This window comes from Megalobrama amblycephala, linkage group LG1, assembly GCF_018812025.1.
Source record: "Megalobrama amblycephala isolate DHTTF-2021 linkage group LG1, ASM1881202v1, whole genome shotgun sequence".
Taxonomy (NCBI): Eukaryota; Metazoa; Chordata; class Actinopteri; order Cypriniformes; family Xenocyprididae; genus Megalobrama; species Megalobrama amblycephala.
Genome location: NC_063044.1, coordinates 12182603 through 12204690, shown reverse-complemented (window position 1 = coordinate 12204690; position 22088 = coordinate 12182603). Strand labels below are relative to the sequence as shown.

Sequence of the window (22088 nt, the reverse complement as noted above, 5' to 3'; positions counted from 1 at the left end):
AAAGCATTTTGAGAAGAAGTACATTTAAGCACTAGTCGCACACAGCTGCATGTGCAACACAAAGCGCACCTGAGAATTTGAATTCGAAAGCAGCCTTCTGTCAGTGAATTTCATATTTTTAATATAGAAGTCCACGGCATTCCAAACAATATAAATGATGGCTTCGTAGAACATTTGTGCGGAAAATAGGCCTATCGGTGGGCGAGACCACCAACTGCAAGAGTAACATCAAGCAAAACATGCGTTTCTCTCAGATCTCTCATACCCTGTGCAATGAATCCTGCAAATGTAATGTGTTTTCCGAACTTTTCAAGCTTAACGCTCAACTTCAGTAGGAATTACTTGAAAACGCTCACTCTCCTCCGTGCCAGTGGACACGCACCAAGCAGATACAGCGCACATCTGTGGTTCAGCTCAGAATAGTTGCATCAATGCATCGATTTTTTTTTTTTTTCTCCCAGCCCTATTGGCTATATCAGGGGTAGGCAAGTTCAGTCCTAGAGAGCCGCTGTCCTGCTGAGTTTAGCTCCAACCTTAATAAAACACCTAAACAAGCTCATCAAGCTCTTCAGGATTACTAAGGCTATAGGCAGCTGAAGGTTTTTTTTCAGGGATGGAGCTAAACTCTGCAGGACAGCGTCTCTCTAGGACCAAACTTGCCTACCCCTGGCCTATATGCACGCTTGTTTTGTTGCTGTTGTGTTTTTGAGTAGGCCGTTTGTGCTCTATTAATTTGGACTGTTACAATGTTCTCCGTGTTTGATTACTAATGCCTGTGTAGTAAGGCATTGGACATGGTAGGGGACAAAAAGTTAAACCTTCATCCTCGACTTTGTATCATCATTCGTAGTGTTAAAAGTTGTAAAGAGTACAAAATTGAACAAAACAATATAAATATATAATTAGAATTCATGAATATTTAACAGCATCCACAGTATAGCAAAATCTATATCATAGCACAACATAATACCAGTAGTCACTTTCATACTGGTATAGCGCCCACCCCGTTGCAGTTTCTGCATGTGAAACACTGGTAGTATGACAGCACACGCGTCACTTGCAACCTCAAATTGCGTTCTTCTTCTGCTCTGCTCCTGTGTGAACTGGGCTTAAGAATGATTGTCAGAGATATGGCCAACCGGTTGCCCTGTTGGTTACTATATTGTATATCTTTCCATTACATTAACGCTTGCTGTTGTTGTAGATTATCACAGTATTTGGTGACAGAAGAAGGTTGTGCTGCTCTGGTATCAGCTCTGAGTTCAAACCCTTCACACCTGAGAGAGCTGGATCTGAGCTACAATCACCCAGGAGAATCAGCACTGAAGCTGCTTTCTGAAGCACTCAACCATCTGGACAAACTCATGTATGTTGATCAGGAACCACCATCATGTCTGCTGTGTACAGGAAAATGGTTGCATTTAATTGTTTTTGTGGTTTTCAAGAGACGTTTCCTTGGTTCTCGCAAAAAAAAGTGCATAGAAAGCCCAACTTGCTTAAATATATAAAACGTTTATGTACAGTACACAAGAGTAAATACAAACTAGAGTTTTTTGTTAGTTGGCAACAGCACAGCAGCTCCAGACAATCATTGACACTCAAACCTTTTTGGAGATATGCATCCTTCATATCTCCAAAAAGTCTTTAGTTTTATCATATTTATAAAAGATACATATGCTGTACCAAGTATTTCCGCAAGCAGCCAAGCACCTGGAGGCGTGACATGTGAACGGAGATAGAGTGATGAGCTGTCACAAGCACGCGCAGCTTTTGAGTAGAGATCGGCTGCAAGCTATCAATGGTCAGCTAAACAGATGTATTTAAACTCACACAATACACCATCGAATTATCCCTGGATAACTTTTGAATCACTATTATGAATATAGCGAATAGTGAATGATGAATAACGGATTTATGAATTCACTACATTTGTGTTGTTTACATTATATGCACTTAGGCGCCTATTGCCAACAAAACAGACATTTGAAGCAGTTTTACTCACTACCTGCGGTTTCCGACTCATGACTGGGATCATTATTGCTGTGACCACTCCATCTTTTAGTTTCAACCGATCTGTAAATCTAGCATGGAACTGGGCCTTGTATATAAAACCATAAGTGCCTGAGGGTTCGAGCAGCCTCGGAAAAACATGAGATATTCTCCATTAATTTTAACTAGGGATGCACCAATACCAGTATTGGTATTGGCCCGATACTAAACTCATGTACTTGTACTCATACTCGTAAAAACACCCCCGATACCAAAGGCCGATACTTCACGTGACATAACTGACAGAATTTTCCATGCACAGAGACACCGGCAGCAGAAACAATGACAGCATCAGAGGTGAGACTTCAAAAAGACTTCAAAATGAATGATGACAACACACACATTGCAAACTGCATGTTTTCAATCACAATTCGCTATCAATTAGTGAAGGCAGGATAGGCGGGATAGGTGGAATCGCGCTGAATGACACAGACCAGAAGTGCTCTCTCTCTCGCACATGCTCTCTCTCTTTCTTGTGCGCGATCAGTTCTCCTTGCGCCTGAATTGTCAAATGCACACATAGTCGTCAAAATGTCTATCGTGTGGAGTATCTTGCGTAAATACAGTCAGTTATGGCTTAAGTATACGTAAACATTTGGGTGAAAACAGGATATGTGTCAGTATCCATGGATTCGGTCTTAAAGGGACCGTAGCCTATATTTGTCATTAATGTTAATAAAACAACAAAATATGTTAAATAAATGTATACATGGAAAATAAACCTACTGTATCTTAAAAACAAGTTTATTTAATTTGTATCTCTATAGTATTTTTTATATTGTTTGTAATTTGTTTGTAAATGTCTTTTTATATAACAACTTATATATATTTATATTTGTATTGGTAATTATGCCCTTTGAAGGTTATTGGACACTGTGAAATTTTGTTCTTTAAGTTTGTGACAAGCACATAAAAATTATTACTTTTTTCATTAGAGTAATAATAAAGAAGCTGTCCTACATTCATTAGTCTCACTGTGTTGTGCTTGGGAAAACAGCAACATCAAAAAGAGAGAGAGAAATTAATAAATGTATAGGCATCGGTATCGGCGAGTACTAGAAAAAAATGTATCGGTACTTGTACTCGGTGCTTAAAAAATGGTATTGTTGAATCCCTAATTTTAACCAATAAAAAAGTGATTGCAGCTATCAGTTTTTATGGTTATTTTAATAACAAATGTCAAGAGCGCATTAATTTATTGCGGGAGCACAAAAATCTCAGCTCTACTTAACACTGGGATCTTTGGGAAGCAAGGTTATCTTTCCCTCACAACCAAAAACACACTTCTTTGGTGACATTGTTGATTTCGTGAAGTCCCGTGACCTGTGCAGCGCTGCCGACGACTTCTGTAAACCCGAACGTGTGTTAATGAGTGTGCTCTTGCTCTCTCGCTCTGGTCGATGACGTGTATGTGTGCGCTTTTCTGGGAAAAGTGCCCGTACGAGGAATTCTGCCCCCGTTTACATCACTCAGGCCCATACTCGAAAAAAAGACCCCAAATCCTGTAAGGATTTGGAAGACAATTTTTGGCACAGATATATTCGTCATTCGTCCAACTCGTGTTTTGAAACTTTGGCCATGTTTAGCATGAGAATCCAAATCTTTAACAGTGTAAATAAGTCAGAATACATGAAATAGCATTCCCCCACCCCCTTTAACACAGGTCTTAAAGCTCTTGCCTAGTCATAAACCTTCATTCCATTGATATTTTTTTGAGCTCTTTTATATTGTGTCTCATCTCTCTTTCCGTATCTCTCTCTCTGTTTTTCTTCAAATCTCTCCTCGACCGTCATACACCCCAAACACTGATTTGTTACATGTTTGTTGTTGGTGTCGGCTCAACTAACTTCCAAACAGTGTTAAAGGAAACCACCTTTAAAGATTTCTTGTCTTTATTTACCAGCATGTTTTGGATTGTGCTGCAACTACACTTAAGTAGTCTGTTCCTGAAATTTTTTTTCTTATCAAAGTCAAAATTATTATATTCCAGCATTGACCAATAGTATCCAGCTGCAGACCCGCAGCACCAGCAGTTTCAGAACCGCAGCCACAGAAAGGAAGTGAGGGGTGGGGCTTAACAGTCATATTTGCGCAACCCATACGTGTCATTTTCTTTTGTTAAATATAAGTTGTTTTTATGGATTTTGATCGGATCGATGTCTATAATATTTAACAACAATACTTTTGAATAAAGTCACTTTTCTTTTCATATAATATGCATAAGATATCATGATGTACAAAGAGCAAATATTTAAAACAGCCTGTTGGTCATGCTTAATGTCAATGAATGGATACAAACACAGTAGTTTATACTTCGAGGATATAGGCTACAACCATACGGCATATTTATTTTAAAAAATATTAATTAATTTGTGTTGTAAAGTGTTTCCCGTTTGACTATATGTGATAGTATTATATCCTCCACATGAGAAGATTTAATGTTAATGGATACAAACACTTTAGTTAATTGTTTACTTCAAAGATACTACAACTATACAAGTTTTTTGTATTAATTCAAACATATATTAATAAATATGTAACATGTAGTGTTTCCCATTAGACTGCATATTGTATTATTTCCTTCGTTCAAACTGTTACAAATAATACTTAGATTATGTATCCTATAGGCTATTTAATGTCAAATAAAAATAACCATTAAAAAAAGCCTTGAACAAGTGAACCGTGTTTCTCTGTATGAAAAAAAATAGGATATTTAAAAAACATTTCTAAAATAATAGGTTTAAAACATATTTAAACTGCTCATAATAAAATAAAAACAAGCAAACAACAAATAATCATCTTAAAACACTTAAAAATTATAAACCCATATCATGGCATTTATGCAGAAAAACCTGTCTTTTCATCCCTGAAAATGAAATGAATACGTTTTATTAATTAATACTATTTATTTAATATTAACACAATAAATATCTTTGACAAATGCAAAAAAAAAAAAAAAAATCTTTAATGATAAAATGTGAATGACGTGAACAGATTCAATAGCCTATAGCATAAAAACACTTAATATAAATATATAAATATAATTTCGTTCACCACATCATGACAGAAATATCATACACTCACTGTATACACCTTCTGTTGTTAAATGTCTCATTGGCTTAAATGCATGTTTCGTGTGTTCAAGGATTTGCAATGATTAAATACATGTAGGCCTATATTTTGACATTAAATGTCCATACCTCCGTGTCTTTATACGATTTGTCACAAGTTCACAACATGAACATACGGAAATATCACATACAGTCAAGGGAGAGATTCTACTATATCTATGGTTACACATTTATTAATATATTTTCAAAATTATATGGTTAAAAGTATTTGTTCACAGTTTATACAAATTAGTTCATGCCTTATGGACTAACAAATCATAGTTTGTATTATCAATTAACATGGTAATTAAAAATCCTCATTGTACATCATGATATCTTACGCATATATGAACAGTAAAGTGACCGTATTTAAAAGTGTTGTTGTTAAATATTGTAGACATCGATCCGATCAAAATCCATGTAAAAACAACTTATATTTAACAAAAGAAAATGACACGTATGGGTAGCGCAAATGTGACTGTTAAGCCCCGCCCCTCACTTCCGTTCTGTTGCTGTGGTTCCCATTCAGTCAGTCACGTTCGACGTTACGTCGATACTGACGTAATGGGGTCTCGCTAGGGAGCCCAATCACCTCCAAGGATACAAAACAAGCCAATGGGAATTGGCCTGTGAGATTTACATGCTGGGCCCCTCCCCCGGCATCTGGGTATAAATAGGGCTGGCATACTCACCTTCATTCATATTTTTGCTGAGGAGCCGAGATAGATATAAAGGGAGATAATCAAAATTCCCTTGCCTCTTCACTATATATCCTTTTTGAATGATTGACATGAGTGATTATAATAAGAGTGATAATCAATAATCAATATGTAACCTCTTTTATTATTAAACGGATTTGAGTGAATTGTTTTATATACATCCATAGAATGATCATGTGGCTGTTGAAATGTTCTTTTCAGAAGTTCTGCTGATGTCTGTGTCTTTGTCTGTCCATTTGGAGACACTCTCACCAAGGTCACCCTAGTATCTGGACTACGTGACTTTTTCTCATTTTACAGTGTTATCCTGTCTCTATGTCCTTCTCTAAAGAATAAAGATGAATATTATATGTAATTCTCTACAGAACTGGAACATGTTATCTTATGTTTTGAGAAACCTTCCTGTTTACAGTCTAGAGCCTGGGCTGATTTCAACCTTGGAGAAGATGTGAAGCTGTGTATCTGTGTATGTGTGCTAATAATCTGTGCAGGTCTGGACAATTGGTAGTTCGAGCTGGAGACAGAGAGACGCCATCTCACGACCTTAAAGGGACATCCAGTCCCTAAATCTAGGGGTCCTTCGTCAGATTCTTGACGCCTGGAGATACGCTTCTGACTATCTGAAAACTTCTAATCTTGTCTATCTTCTCTTAACCAATCAGAATCCTTTTTACCTTAGTAATGACGTAGTTAGTAGTCTCTGTTAGAGTATAATTGTTGTGGAAATGTGAATGTATGCAGAGCGGCCTACGAACTCCTTGTGAGACCTGAAGCTGACTTCTGCTGATGAAACTGCAAACTGTTTTTCAGTAAAATTTCTTCGATTGATTGCATCTCTGACTCCTGGTCTTTCATTCAACATATCTGGTCTAGGGTCCTAAAACTGTTCGTTCCCCACCGCTCAGCGGTGACTCAAAGCTATGGCAGGGAAAGTAACGTCTCCGTTCCCTTCTTCTGGGAACGGGGGTTACAGTAGTAACCTAGACGTTCCCATTCAGTCAGTCACGTTTGACATTAATTCGATACTGACGTAATGGGGTCCCGTGGAAAGCGCCATAGCACCTGAACCACGTTACAAGTGTTAGGGAGGCAGATGCTGGCATGCTGAGGCGTGCCAATGCAAGTGCGGCCCATACTCGCAACCCTCCAGCGCCCAGAGTAAGCCCAGGAATGTCTTCCATACCGGTGGGATGGAGAGGACAGGGCGTTACCGTGGAGAAGTCGAAGCTGCTGTTCCTACCCACGGGGAAGAGTGCTTCAGAACTCAATCCCACGTTTTTCAGCAACGACAAAAACGCCAGGAAAGCGTTCCCTGAGGAGGGGAAAGCTACGGAGACCACACCTTGCCCGAAGGGAGGTAATGTGTGGAAAACACATATGGACTGGTCTGAGAACAGTAACGCATATGGAAGATCTCTGATCTCTGAGGAACGACTAGCAATCAGAGATAGGGCAAAACGAAGCCACCCGGGGAAAGACACGGGTTTACCAACAGGGAAACCTTACCGTGGACAAACACATATGGGATTACCCGAGGGGAATCACAGCATATGGGCATCTAGTCCAGTACAAGGGCAGACCAGCTGGGCATACACACGAGTACTGGACCTAGCGCCGGACGCCTCTGCCGCGTCTGGCTGCCGCAGGATGCAGGAGGAACTCCCGAGGGAAATGGCACAGCAAGCGAACACCCATGGCTATCTACGAGTAGAAAGCACACGGGTGGACACCGGTTCCACTCGGAGATTATAATACCTCGCGAATGTGTTCGGTGTCGCCCAGCCTGCAGCTCTGCAGATGTCTGCAACAGAGGCGCCGTGCACCAACGCCCAGGAAGAAGCAACACCCCGAGTGGAGTGAGCTCGCAACCCGAGGGGGCACGGCTCGCCTTGGGACTGGTACGCCAAGGCGATGGCATCCACTATCCAGTGGGCCAACCTCTGTTTGGAGACAGCCTTTCCCTTCTGCTGACCTCCAAAACAGACAAAGAGCTGCTCAGAGCTTCTGAAGCTCTGCGTGCAGTCCACGTAAATGCGCAGAGCACGAACGGGACACAGCAACGCAAGGGCTGGGTCTGCCTCCTCCGGGGGCAGTGCTTGCAGGTTCACCACCTGGTCCCGGAAGGGAGTGGTGGGAACCTTGGGCACATATCCAGGCCGGGGTCTCAAGATCACGTGAGAGTAGTCCGGCCCGAATTCCAGGCACAAATCGCTGACCGAAAATGCTTGCAGGTCCCCAACCCTCTTGAAGGAGGCGAGCGCGGTCAGGAGCACTGTCTTGAGAGACAGATGTTTCAGCTCAGCTGACTCAAGGGGCTCGAAGGGAGCTCTCCGGAGGCCCGAGAGGGCAACAGAGAGGTCCCAGGAGGGAATGAGGCAAGGCCTAGGGGGATTTAACCTCCTGGCGCCTCTGAGGAACCTGATGATCAGGTCGTGCTTTCCTAGTGACTTGCCATCAAGCACATCGTGATGCGCTGCGATGGCGGCCACATAGACCTTCAGGGTGGAAGGGGACAGCCTCCGTTCCAACCCCTCTTGAAGGAAGGAAAGCACAACACCGACCGGGCATTTCCGGGGGTCTTCCCGGTGGGAAGAACACCACTCAACGAACAGACTCCACTTCATGGCATAAGCGCGCCTCGTAGAGGGGGCTCTGGCCGAAGTGATGGTGTCAACTACCGCGGGCGGTAGGCCACTCAAGTCTGCCACACGTGGAGGTTCCAGAGATCAGGACGTGGGTGCCATATGGTGCCCTGCCCCTGAGAAAGGGGGATGCGCCAGGGATGGGCTGTCGCGAGGAGCATGAGTTCCGGGAACCAGGTCCGGTTGGGCCAGTATGGCGCAACTAGCAAGACCTGCTCCTCGTCCTCCCTGACCTTGCACAGTGTCTGTGCAAGGAGGCTCACTGGGGGAAACGCATATTTGCGTAGGCCCCGGGGCCAGCTGTGTGCCAGTGCGTCCGTGCCGAGGGTCCCCTCGGTCAGCGAATAAAACAACTGGCAATGGGCGGATTCCTGAGAGGCGAACAGGTCCACCTGTGCCTCCCCGAACCGGCTCCATATCAGCTGGACCGCCTGGGGGTGGAGTCTCCATTCCCCCGGGAGCGTGAGCTGTCGTGAGAGCGCGTCGGCCGCACGATTGAGCTCGCCTGGGATGTAGGAGGCGCGCAGCGACCTGAGTCGGCGCTGACTCCACAGGAGGAGATGGCGGGCGAGTTGCGACATGCGACGGGAGTGTAGACCACCCTGGTGGTTGATGTACGCTACAGTCGATGTGTTGTCCGTCCGGACCAGTACATGCTTGCCCTGCAACAGCGGTCGAAACCGGCACAGAGCAAGGAGTACTGCCAGCAACTCGAGGCAGTTGATATGCCAATGGCGATGGGGTCCTGTCCAGGAGCCCGACGCCGACTGGCCACTGCATATGGCACCCCAGCCGGTGGTGGAGGCATCTGTTGTGACAACAACATGCCTGGACACTTGTACTAGGGGTACACCGGCCCGCAGAAAAGCAAGGTCCGACCACGGGCTGAACGTCCGGAGTGAGCCGCGGTGCCATGCCCACCTCGGGACTCGGTCGTGAAGCCAGTGCTGAAGCGGTCTCATATGGAGCAATCCGAGCGGCGTGACTGCGGCTGCGGATGCCATATGCCCCAGGAGCCTCTGAAATTGTTTCAGTGGGACCGCTATTTTACGCGAGAACGAATTCAGGCAGTTCAGCACCGACTGTGCACGCTTGTTGGTGAGACGTGCTGTCATGTTGACCGAGTCCAGCTCCACACCGAGAAAAGAGATGCTCTGCACGGGGTAGAGCTTGCTCTTTTCCCAGTTGACCCGAAGCCCCAACTGGCTGAGGTGACTGAGCACCAGGTCCCTGTGTTCGCACAACTGCTCTCGGGACTGGGCCAGAATGAGCCAGTCGTCGAGGTAGTTGAGGATGCGAACGCCCACTTCCCTGAGCGGGGCAAGGACTTTGGTAAAGACGCGAGGAGACAGGGACAGCCCGAAGGGTAGGATCTTGTACTGATATGCCCGCCCCTCGAACGCAAAGCATAGGAACGGTCTGTGTCGAGGCAGGATCGAGACATGAAAGTACGCGTCCTTCAGGTCTATTGCTGCAAACCAATCCTGGGCATGAACGCACGTGAGAATGCGTTTCACCGTGAGCATCTTGAACAGGTGCTTGTGAAGGGCCCGATTCAAGACACGCAGATCGAGGATTGGTCGTAACCCCCCACCTTTCTTGGGTACTATGAAGTAAGGGCTGTAAAACCCAGACTTCATCTCGGCTTGAGGGACAGGCTCTATTGCGTCCTTCGCCAAAAGAACCGCAATCTCCGCCCCCAGGACAGAGGCGTTGGGACCTGTCACCGAGGTGAACAGAACGCCACTGAACCTGGGGGGACGCCTGGCGAACTGAATCGCGTAGCCGAGTCTGATTGTCCGAATGAGCCAACGGGACGGGTTGGGAAGGCGTAGCCACGCCCCCAAACTGGAGATGTCTCGCATTGACAAGTTAAAGCTGTCATTGGTGTTTGCAGCATAAAATTTGACTGGAAGGGTAAAATTTTCATTTTTGTTTGTTTTTTTGGCTTTGTGTTGTTAGATCTAGTATTCTGCATTCTTTAAATCAGACTGCAGAAAGATTACATTTAATCAATATTTTAAAAAATAGCATGAGAGAGAGAGAGAGAGATTTTGCATGTGTATATTATTTGCATCTTAGCACCATCTCACTACTAATAGTAAAGCTGTGAGTGTAATTTCTTCATAAATGGTGATGTTACCACCTAATTGCTGAGAAATATAAAGTAGCTTTTCAACCATTTTATTAATGAAAGTTGGGGGTTACCATGGGCAACAAGTTTCTGTGCTCCTGAATGTTTCAGTGTGTGTGAGTGACTGTCTGTGTATGTGTGCTTCTGGAACTGCCTGGTGACTGACTGGAACTACCTGAACATTAAATGGATTTAACACACACCTTCCAGCCAATTAGAGTTGAATATTCGGACAGACCATGGTATAAAGTTCTAAGTTGGCCAGTTATTTTCTTAAGTCATTTAGCTCTGTTTAATTGTAGTTTGAGAAGCAGCTTTTATGAGCCACAGGAGACAAAATATTTAATGACAGCATTAAACCTAAACTTGTAAGAAGATGTCAGTAAAATGGTAGTCAGTAGAGTAAACACATTTAGTATGCAGGTTACTGGAGTGTTGAAGTACAAATCAAAATATACAAACACTGAATACAAATAAATGTAATCATTAACAAAGTAACTTTGACTAAGAAACAAAACTAACAGAAAACAACCAAAGGATACAACCAAATAATAATTAAAAAGACCACTTAATGCATAGTACAAATGGTAACTATCACTCATTACAATTGCCTGACAGGTGAACCACTAATGTTTGATGTAGCTTGTGGAAAACTATTTTTGGTGCAGGTCAGGAATCAACTGGCATTGATGGACTGCGGTGTGAACTTTTTTTTTTTTTTAATTATACCGTTAATTCTAAACTATTGAATTCCTCTATCCATGGCGACACATCAAGCTTGTCATGTGACACTTCACAGTCACAATGGTGCTGTATGACTGATGTATTCCTTTTATTAACTTTTTAACAAGATGTGAAAATATATATTATTCTAATTCTCCAATATGAGTAAGTACATGGATTTTGTGTTTTAAAAATATGATTTATCATGACAATCATATCGTGCTTTCACACATACAGCCCTTTCTGGAAAATGACTGGTAAATTACCTTATAGAGATCATGTATGAGATGAAAATTTGTATTATAACTGATAAATTGCCGTTTTGATGCTCTGTGTGAGCAAAGCAAGCATGTATGAGGTCAGGAATCACTGACGTAAGAAGTCTACAAAGATTTTTAATTACTTTGTGCTGTCTATATTAAACAAAAGCAAAAATGTGATAACAGTCCCTTACTCCCATCACATTTAGAAATCACAAAAATTTGGTCAAACTGGACAGATTCTCTGTTCTGGGCAGATGAAAAAAATGGTGCAGCATTTAAAGGTCATTTCCGATGACTGACATTACAAAATGTATTGGTATTTTGGTGCTGATGTGTGAATGGCATCTAAACAATAAAAATACGGAAAGCCAATGCTTGTGTGAACAGCAATTTCAAAGTCAGTCCAACAGTTTTACAGTAATTTGAGTTCAATTTATGAAGTGGCTTTTGTGTGAACAAAGCGAGAGATTAACACATGTAAGCATGTAGAGGTCAGGAAACACAATCATACATTTCTGACAAAAATGACATCATTACTCCTCACTGTTTGCAGTAACAGCTGTGTCACACTTAACGTGTTTTTGTGTTGCACTGCTTCTTCATTATTTTTCTATGTAATCGTGCTAGTCGGATGTTCTTAGCTGTTGTGTCGTGTCTCACTGCTTTTTCAGCATTATTTGCATGAGCTTCGGCTCTGCAGTTAAATACTGTTGTCTTGCATTCTTAAAAGTAAACTTTATATTAATCTGGACAATGTGTGATTGACACAAACAAAACACATCAAATTATGTTCGGAACGCTGTAAAAAAAAATGCCTGCAATTTACAGGAATAAAGAGTATTATTTACAATAAATGACTGTAGTCAGAACTGTACCAATGACTGAATTAACAGCAGAATGATGCTGAGCAGAACAAACATTGGATTTCTGAAATACTTATATTGCTCTCTGTTGTTTCGCTTGTGCACCTCATACGTCAAACTCCAGGATTCCCCCTGTTGAAAACCTTATTGATGATGAATACTATACATACATATACATGCAAGCAGATGAGCCCAGAATATGAATGCAACACGCAAGGTTCATGTACACAGATAACATATTTTTGTTCCAAGAACGTTTTCTAAACATTCTGTTTTGGTGATGGGAATGATGAAAATGAGAATGAGCTTGTCTGTAAGATTACTTATACCTACAGTTTAACACGTTTTTCACCATATTTTAATTTAAACGGGATATATTATGCCCCTTTTCACAAGATGTAATATAAGTCTCTGGTGTTCCCAAAATGTGTCTGTGAAGTTTCAGCTCAAAATCCCCCACAGATCATTTAGTATAGCTTGTCAAATTTGCCCCTATATGGGGGTGAGCAAAAATGTGCCGTTTTTGTGTGTGTCCCTTTAAATACAAATGAGCTGCTGCTCCCCGCCCCCCTTCCAGAAGATAGCAGAATCCTTTACACTTTTAGCATACTTTTAAGCTTATACTTAAGCTTTGCATAATCTGTCAATAAAACAGCCTTACATGTTGCAACTTTTCGAATGCATCTGGACGTTTCTGAATGGTTAGTGGTTAAATGTATGTAGTTGTTGTGGTGTTACATTGATTCAACTCATCGACTTGCATGTGCTGTCATATTAATCTATAAATTCTTGTATAGGTGCTCGTGTGGGAACTGTAGTAGGATGCTCACAGAGCCAGATAATATATGCTACATGGAGACTATGGTAACTTTAGCCACATTAGCCGTACAGCATTCTAGAAAGCTTATTCAATGAATAATTAGCGTCGCACACCTGTAGGTGATAGATAGGTGCGTAAGAAAGAAGACTGGTAAAGTCAAAATATGAAAAAACAAAAAAAATGAATCCCGCACACTATCAACTTGCAAAACAATAAAAAAGACACTTTATTAGCAACGTTTCGATCGTAAGAACTTCATCAGGCATAAACATTGTATTCAAACTCCATTGTATTTAAAACATCATGAATCACAAAGAATTATCAATATCCAATCAAGATCAGTGATTAAATATTCATTAACACCACATCACATTATTAACTCAACAATTATATAATAAAATAGAATATATATATATAATAAATATAAAGGAGTATTATTAATGATATCATATATCTAATGATCATATTTCATAACATCACATTAAACAATGCTTCATCATTCATATCCATAGGTGATAAAGTCTGAAGAGTAAAAATCCAGAACAATTCACGTCTCTGTAAGAGCAATTCAATATCGCCCCCTCTAGGTGGCACACTCACTTTTTTTTTTTATTATATAATTGTTGAGTTAATAATGTGATGTGGTGTTAATGAATATTTAATCACTGATCTTGATTGGATATTGATAATTCTTTGTGATTCATGATGTTTTAAATACAATGGAGTTTGAATACAATGTTTATGCCTGATGAAGATCTTACGATCGAAACATTGCTAATAAAGTGTCTTTTTATTGTTTTGCAAGTTGATAGTATGCGGGATTCATTTTTTTTTATTTTTTTTGTTTTTTCAGAAAGCTTATTCAAAAAAGGAAATTTGCAAACATTCACAAAATATGAAGTGCCTTTCTTACTTGTTCTGGATATGAAGTTAGAGCAGTATTGGTATTGACCCATCCTTCAGAACAACTTTTTTGCAAATCCAATGTTGTACTGACCCTCTTTGGTGAAACAGTCATGTGTAAAAATTATTTGCCCAGATATATCAAAACATAAACAAACGCACTCTGTCCGAGGTGAAGGTCAAGAAAGATAAATCTAAATGTATATGAAAGATTTGACTGCACACTCACTTGCAGAAAGTTTTATTGGTCAATAAAACTTTCTGCAAGTGAGTGTGCAGTCAAATGTTTCATATAGCCTACATTGCGGAAATATAGAACATTTTACCAACATTCTCCGGCACACTTCCTTCAAAAATGAAATTCAACCAAGGTGTCCTCAGTGGCTCTGATGAGAACATTTGAAATGTTTTTTTTTTGGCACAGACATTGTAATCTTCAAGCTAGCGGATACAGTGAGTAAACAGAAATGGCAGTCTCTGTTTCTCACTCAGGGTGTGTCTGTGCTAAAAGGGCAGATCATCACTAGTCATGGGCAGGGTTTCCCTACTCTTACGTAGGAGTGGGGGAAATATAAAACAGCATGTTCTGAGAGATTGAAAATGATTAATGGGGATTATTAAAAAAAAAAAAGGAGTGGGTGGATTTTTACCATTATAGGCTGGTAATTTACACACACTGTGGACACACATCTGTGATCAAACACCTTATAAAAGTGAATTTCGCGTAAAATACCTTCTTTAAGATATGTCATAATAGAAAAAAATGTGAAATCAAATTGAATGATTTTAGTTTATTAACCTATTTGTTTTAATAAAAGCAAAGATGTCTGAAATGTACATCTAATTAATGGAAATATTACATAATAATTCAAAAATAAGTCAAAAAATACCATAGACAATTTTTTTTGTCAACTTTCTTTGGGAACAGCAGCAACTTCTTTTCTATCAGAACCATCATTAACTTCTTGAGCAATTTGAGCTTTAGCAGCTCGTCTGTTGGATCTGACCACACGGGCCAGCCTTCCATACCGGAGGCGATTCGTTTTTCTGTCCCTGGCCCACTTGGAAGAGGTGGGCCAGAGCACGTTCAGTTGCACTCAAGCACGGCATGCAGTGTGAACGATAACCGCGCTGGAGCATGGAACATCTTCTACCTTTGTGTGTGTACTGTCATCATTACGACTGCAAATATCTTCATTACTACTTGGACAGTACACTTTTCAATTAATACATAGTTCAGTCATGAAACTCTAGATGGTCAGGCTGATGGGTCTTAATGCAAGCTGATGATAATTACAGCATTAACTACTGGCACAAGCTGATTGGTTCATGTCACATCTGCAGCCAATGAGCTTGTTGCTCACACATTTAAATGGCTGGTTACATTCACTATAGCAGTTTGCAGTGCACTTCAGAGTTCCTCTAAAACCCTCGCCCGTCCCCAGCTCCACCTGTTTAGATCTGCTATGGGTTATTGATATATGCTATTTGTGCAGAAGCACTGTGTCTTACTCACAGCAGAATATCAGCGTATGTATTAGCAGTAGCAAGTTCCTGTACTTAGACTAATAATCTACAACAGTAGAAATTCAGCAGCAGTGTAGCAGATCTATTCCACCAATATATTAACATTGCCATATCCATTACCATGCTAACAATCTTTAGAGAGTTGTCATGATTGAAATGTAATTAATTCGATTGTATCAAAGACTATAGAATAACACAAGACATGTCACTCCTGTTGTTTTGAATGGGAGAAAGTGTAACGCACAATATGGAGGAATAAGTACCGCCTTCAAAATAAGAGCCAGTCGCCGACTGGTAAAGTCATCCCGTCACTGCAGCGGCCGTTAGAAGCACTGGTTTCTATAGAAACAGTCAGACCCGCGCCTCCGAAATGAGGCACAAGAGACGCGCATTAGCTTGATCCAGCCTTTTTTTGTCATGATTTGAGCATTTGGGAAAAAAAAATTATGAGACAGTTGTTGTCAGAATTCATTGGTGATTTCAAATATGAAATTTAATCGAAAGCTTGGCAAATAGCTTTGGAGAATTTGATGTTTCCCCATTCAAAGAGATAGGAGCTGCACTTGAATGCCCGAGAGGCGTTTCAAAGATGGCTGCCGAGTGAAATGACTTTTCTTAAAGGGACTTTCATTGTATTTAGGTTTATAGAGGGTCTGGATCTCACCTTATTGATGAACAGGAATTGTAGTTTGTGAGTAAAGCTGTAAATTCCTCCGTTAACGTCAGCTACTTTTGCAATAATCCTCTGATATGTGCAAGTGAAAATTGCTGCTATAAATGATAAATATATTTGGCAGTATCTTAGTGAAAGTGCATTTCTTCCTGTTTTCTTCCATACAAAAATATATACGTTGTATATGACGTAAGTGTGCTCCTGCCTGGAACATTAAGTGCAGTGTGTGTGCGAGCCTGATCGCTGTATACTGTATACTAAAAAAAAAAAAAAACAGAAGACAGTTGGCACAGATACTGAAGATTGCACAGCCAGTAGAATTTGAACAGTTTGTCTACAGCTCAAGTCAGGCTTTCAACATCGAGGGGAAAGGCAAAAGAATATACTTTGCAACAGTTACGCAATGGACTTCATGTCCTGGAGAACCGATTGAAACCTGAGATGACCTCAGAGACACTTTCATGCCCTTCACACTGGTACCAATGAAATGAATAAGCCATTTCTCAGCATCAGAACATTGTGGCATTCTAAAACATTTTAACAATGTGGTAAAACAAGTTAGGATCATGCTAGCAACATGTTAATTTATGTTTTACCACATTGTTAACAAGAATTAGCATTTTGTTAACATGATCCTAACTTGTTTTAACACATCGCTAACATGAATTAGCATGTTGCTAGCATGATCCTAACTTGTTTTAACACATCGCTAACATGAATTAGCATGTTGTTAGCAAGATCCTAACTTGTTTTACCACATCGCTAACAAAAATTAGCATGTTGCTTGCATGATCCTAACTTGTTTTACCACATCGCTAACATGAATTAGCCTTTTGCTAGCATTATCCTAACTTGTTTTACCACATCGTTAACAAAAATTACCATGTTGCTTGCATGATCCTAACTTGTTTTAACACATCGCTAACATGAATTAGCATGTTGTTAGCAAGATCCTAACTTGTTTTACTACATCGCTAACAAAAATTAGCATGTTGCTAGCAAGATCCTAACTTGTTTTACCACATCGCTAACATGAATTAGCCTGTTGCTAGCATTATCCTAACTTGTTTTACCACGTCGCTAACAAAAATTAGAATGTTGCTAGCATGATCCTAACTTGTTTTAACACATCGTTAACATGAATTAGAATGTTGCTAGCATGATGCTAACTTGTTTTACCACATCGCTAACATGAATTAGCATTTTGCTAGCATGATCCTAACTTGTTTTACCACATCGCTAACAAGAATTAACATGTTGTTAACATGATTCTAACTTGTTTTACTACATCGCTAACAAAAATTAGCATTTTGCTAGCAAGATCCTAACTTGTTTTACCACATCACTAACAAGAATTAGCATGTTGTTAGCATGATCCTAACTTGTTTTACCACATCGCTAACATGAATTAGCATGTTACTAGCATGATCCTAACTTGTTTTACCACATCGGTAACAAGAATTAACATGTTGCTAGCATGATCCTAACTTGTTTTACCACATCGCTAAAAAAAATTAGCATGTTGCTAGCATGAGCCTAAGTTGTTTTACCACATCGCTAACAAGAATTAACATGTTGTTAACATGATCCTAACTTGTTTTACCACATCGCTAACAAAAATGAGCATGTTGCTAGCATGATCCTGATTTGTTTTACCACATCGCTAACATGAATTAGCATGCTACAATGTTCTGATGCTGAGAAATGGCTTATTCATTTCATCCCACAGTTGCTAGGGTGTTCTGTGTGGTTATTAGGCGGTTGCTAGGGTGTTCTGAGAGTTTGTTAGGGAGTTGCTAGGTGGTTGCTAGGGTGTTCTGAGTGGCTGCTAGGTGGTTGCTAGTATATTTTAGGTGTTTGCTAGGGCATTACTAGGCAGTTGCTAAGATGTTCCAGGTGGTTGCTAGAGTGTTGCTTTGTGGTTGGTAAGGCATTTTTAGATGGTTTCTAGGGTGTCTTTAATGGTTTCTAGGGTGTTACTAGGCAGATGCTTAGGTATTCTGGATGGTTGCTAGGGAAGTACTAGGTGTTTGTTAGGGTATCCTGGGTGGTTGCTATGTGTCCCAGTTAGTTGCTATGTATTTTCTAATACACTTTTCATGTTCCTACACGGTTGCTAGGGTAATCTGTATGGTTGCTATGGTGAGCGAAGCTCTCATCAGGTTTATAGACTGGTTGTTCACCCGAATCAATAGAGCCAATCCTCATTTGGCTTATTAATGCTGCTGTACGGTTGCTAGGGTGCTCTGAATGGTTGCTATGTCAACTGTTAGGTCTTAAAAAGATAAATTTCTCTGTGTTTGTGAAATACAGACTTTAATAGACACTCTCTCTCTCTCTCTCTCTCTCTCTCTGTGTGTGTGTGTGTGTGTGTGTGTGTGTGTGTGTGTGTGTTTCTAGAGTGGATCACGGAGGAGAGTTCAGGATGACACCAGGATTACACAAATGTAAGTTGTCAATCTCACAGTTTGAGTGTTTGTTGTTGTAAATGTTGCTCTTCTTCAATCTTTCTGCTCAGAGTTTCTCTTGACAATCTTTATAATAATATAATATTATTGATAATATAATATAATATATCTTTGTAAATGTTGTTCTTGTGTTCAGACGCCTGTGATCTCACACTGGATCCAAACACAGTGAACCCTGAACTCGTTCTGTCTGAGGAGAACAGGAAGGTGACGCGTGTGGGACAGTATCAGTCGTATCCTGATCATCCAGAGAGATTTGATGTGTGGGAACAGGTTCTGTGTGGAGAGACTCTGACTGGACGCTGTTACTGGGAGGCTGAATGGAGTGGAGATGCTGAAATATCAGTGGCTTATAAAGGAATCAAGAGGAAAGGAGGGAGTGACTGTGTGTTTGGACTGAATGAGAAGTCCTGGAGTCTGATCTGCTCTGATCACAGATTCACTGTCCGTCACAATAAGAAGGAAACTGTCGTATCTTCTTCTTCAGTCAGTAAGAGAGCAGGAATGTTTGTGGACGTGTCGGCCGGCACTCTGTCCTTCTACAGCGTCTCTGACACACACACACTCACACACTTACACACATTCACACACACATTCACTGATCAACCCCTCTGTGCTGGATTTATGGTTTATTATTCAGACTCTTCAGTGTCTCTGTGTCACATTAAACAACACTGACTGACACACACTGTAAAAAAATAATTATGCATAATTATACTAATTATGTGTTACACAGTTGATCTATTTTCATTAATGCTGAACGTTTGTCTCTCTGTGCTGTCGTTCATTTCAGTGTTTTTACATGTTTTGTTGTTTTAATGTTCAATTAGAGAGTTTGGATTGAATCTAATACAGAGGAACTGTTGAACAGAAAAGTAAATGAGTCTGTGACAAATAATAATATATAACATATAGAAAGATTATGTAATATAGAAAACACTCGTATTACTATGAATGGGAGAAAGTTCAAACAAAAGAGCCAATCAGTGATTGATAAAGTCATCGCATCACTGAAGCTGCTGGAAGCTCTGGTTGCTATAGTTGCTATAGTCAGTGTTTTTGCTGATCAGCCTGAAAAATAAAGTTTTTTAACACTATTTGAGCAGAAGAAAACACATTAATGATGCAGTTGTTGTCAGATTTCATTGGTGATTTCAAATATGACATTTAATCATTATCTTAGTCAACAGCTTTGGAGAATTTTGATTGGTTTCCTCATTCAGAGATATCAGGAGCTGCAGTCACATGACTGAAATAGAGGTGAATCAAAGATGGCCGCCGGGTGAAATGACTTTAGTTTTCTTCATGATAAATCACAACTTTGATCGCTTCACACAACGGTTCTGTGTATCACTGCAACACCCTAGCAACCACCCCTAGCAACATAATCATGTTTGTTCTTTTTTGAATAAAAACATGAACTAAAAGTCTAAAATGTTTAAAGTAAATGTTGATTTGTAATAAATGTGATAACTTCTCCCGCTCTATAAATCGCTGCTGTAACTGCAGAAACGAGAGTAATAATGATGTTTATCAGCGATGATGACGGTCCATCAGTTCACAGTCAAACAGCTCTATTGAGGCTCCAAACATACAGAAGTGCCCAAAGAGATTGAATTAAACCATCAACATATGAGGAGAAACAAACACTGAACTTACGTCATGTATTTTCTGACAAATTAATGCTACATGTACAGCTTTATTCTTTTCTCTTTTTTTTTTCTTTTTTTTATGTGAAGCACTTTAAATTACCATTGTGTGTGTGTGTGTGTGTATATATATGACAGCCTGCATGGCCAATTTGATGTTTCATTGAGTTATCATAAATAAATCAATTGACTCCAAGCACAATATATGCAATATATTACAAAATCTTTTTTTATATAATATATGGATAATATATAATATTTGGATAAAGGGTTGAAGATGTCAATTTTCCCAGGCCAGACTTCACTTCACTTCCACTTCTGTACAGCAGTTCATTGAGCTTCCAGCTGATCTTCAGACCACTTTAATGAGGATTTCAGGCTTCTCTGAAGTTGTTGGAGCCGTTGATGAAGAAGCTCATGTTCACTTCATCGCTTCAACTGTAAATGAAGAGAATCAAACTGATTCAACAGCATCACCTTATTCATGATCATTTTACACAATGCAAAGCTATTTTTAAATATATATATATAATTATTAAGTGTCTTAATTGAATGATTGTATTATAATCACATGAAATGACTGGTGTCGTGCTGCTGTGACTCACTATTGGCTGATTCAGAGGTTGAGGGCGTTTTGGGTTGATATCATTGTAGTTCTCAGATCACAGCACTTAAAATCACCCGAAGTCAATCATTGAATCCCTTAAAACTCATCTTTGATCATCAAAATGACATATTTATATGTTTTTTTTTCCCTTGAAAAAAAATTCTTCATGCCTTAAAATAGCTTGAATGTAACTCTACACCATTGCCTCATTTCGTAAACACAGTTCTACAAATATGTAATTTAGCCCCACCAATGTTCAAATTGATATCTTTCAATTATACTGTAATGCTGAATGGCTATAATCATGACTAAAATTGAGAAAAAATCTAGAAGACATCAGTAGCAGTATTGTTATCGGTGATACTGACCTTCTTTCATAAAAAGATGACATTGAACAAATGTTTCAAACATAGACTGTCTTTTATGTTGTTGTTTTTTTACATTCATTTAATTAAATTTGAAATTATCACAATATGGGATAAATGTGATTAATTAGTTATTTTTTTAATCGGTTGACAGCACTATTAGATACTTATTTGTTTGAAGTCCTGCTTATTAAAGTTACGTTCATCTTAATTACAGTAGTGAATATCAGATCAGATCATCAGCATTTATATTACAAATATCACAATGATTTTTCTGAAATATGAACACAGATTTATGCTTTGTAAGGCTTGCGCATACAACTGAATTCATCATGTACAGTTATTCACTGAGGTTATGTAATTATATTGTCTTTGCCTATATAATGTTGTTTTTATTTGTACAGTAACTGTAAAGGATTCAACAGTGTTTTCGTGTATTTTGAAGTAGTGAAAAAAAAACAGTTAAACTTTTCACATGCATGTTGAGCTGTTAATAAAAATTAAGTTGAAAGAATGTTTCAGGATCATAATAACCTTTAGATGACATTCTGTTAACATTAAGAAAACTGGACA

The 22088-nt window shown here is 39.8% G+C and overlaps 1 protein-coding gene across 1 annotated transcript; it reads left to right on the top strand.

The window, feature by feature from the left end:
- The first annotated feature begins 1208 nt into the window (after positions 1–1208).
- LOC125263475 (stonustoxin subunit beta-like) lies at positions 1209–20604 on the top strand. The gene is made up of 3 exons (XM_048182469.1): positions 1209–1366; positions 18827–18873; positions 19031–20604. Exons 2-3 carry the CDS (start codon positions 18852–18854, stop codon positions 19570–19572), a joined length of 564 nt encoding a protein of 187 aa, XP_048038426.1. The 5' UTR covers positions 1209–1366; positions 18827–18851; the 3' UTR covers positions 19573–20604.
- The last annotated feature ends 1484 nt before the right edge of the window (positions 20605–22088 follow it).

Bases quoted from the DNA above. Each gene is read 5' to 3' on its own strand.
- LOC125263475 (XM_048182469.1), top strand. From the start codon at position 18,852: ATGACACCAGGATTACACAAAT. The intron at 18,874-19,030 runs GTAAGTTGTCAA...TCTTGTGTTCAG, and splicing joins GACACCAGGATTACACAAAT to ACGCCTGTGATCTCACACTG.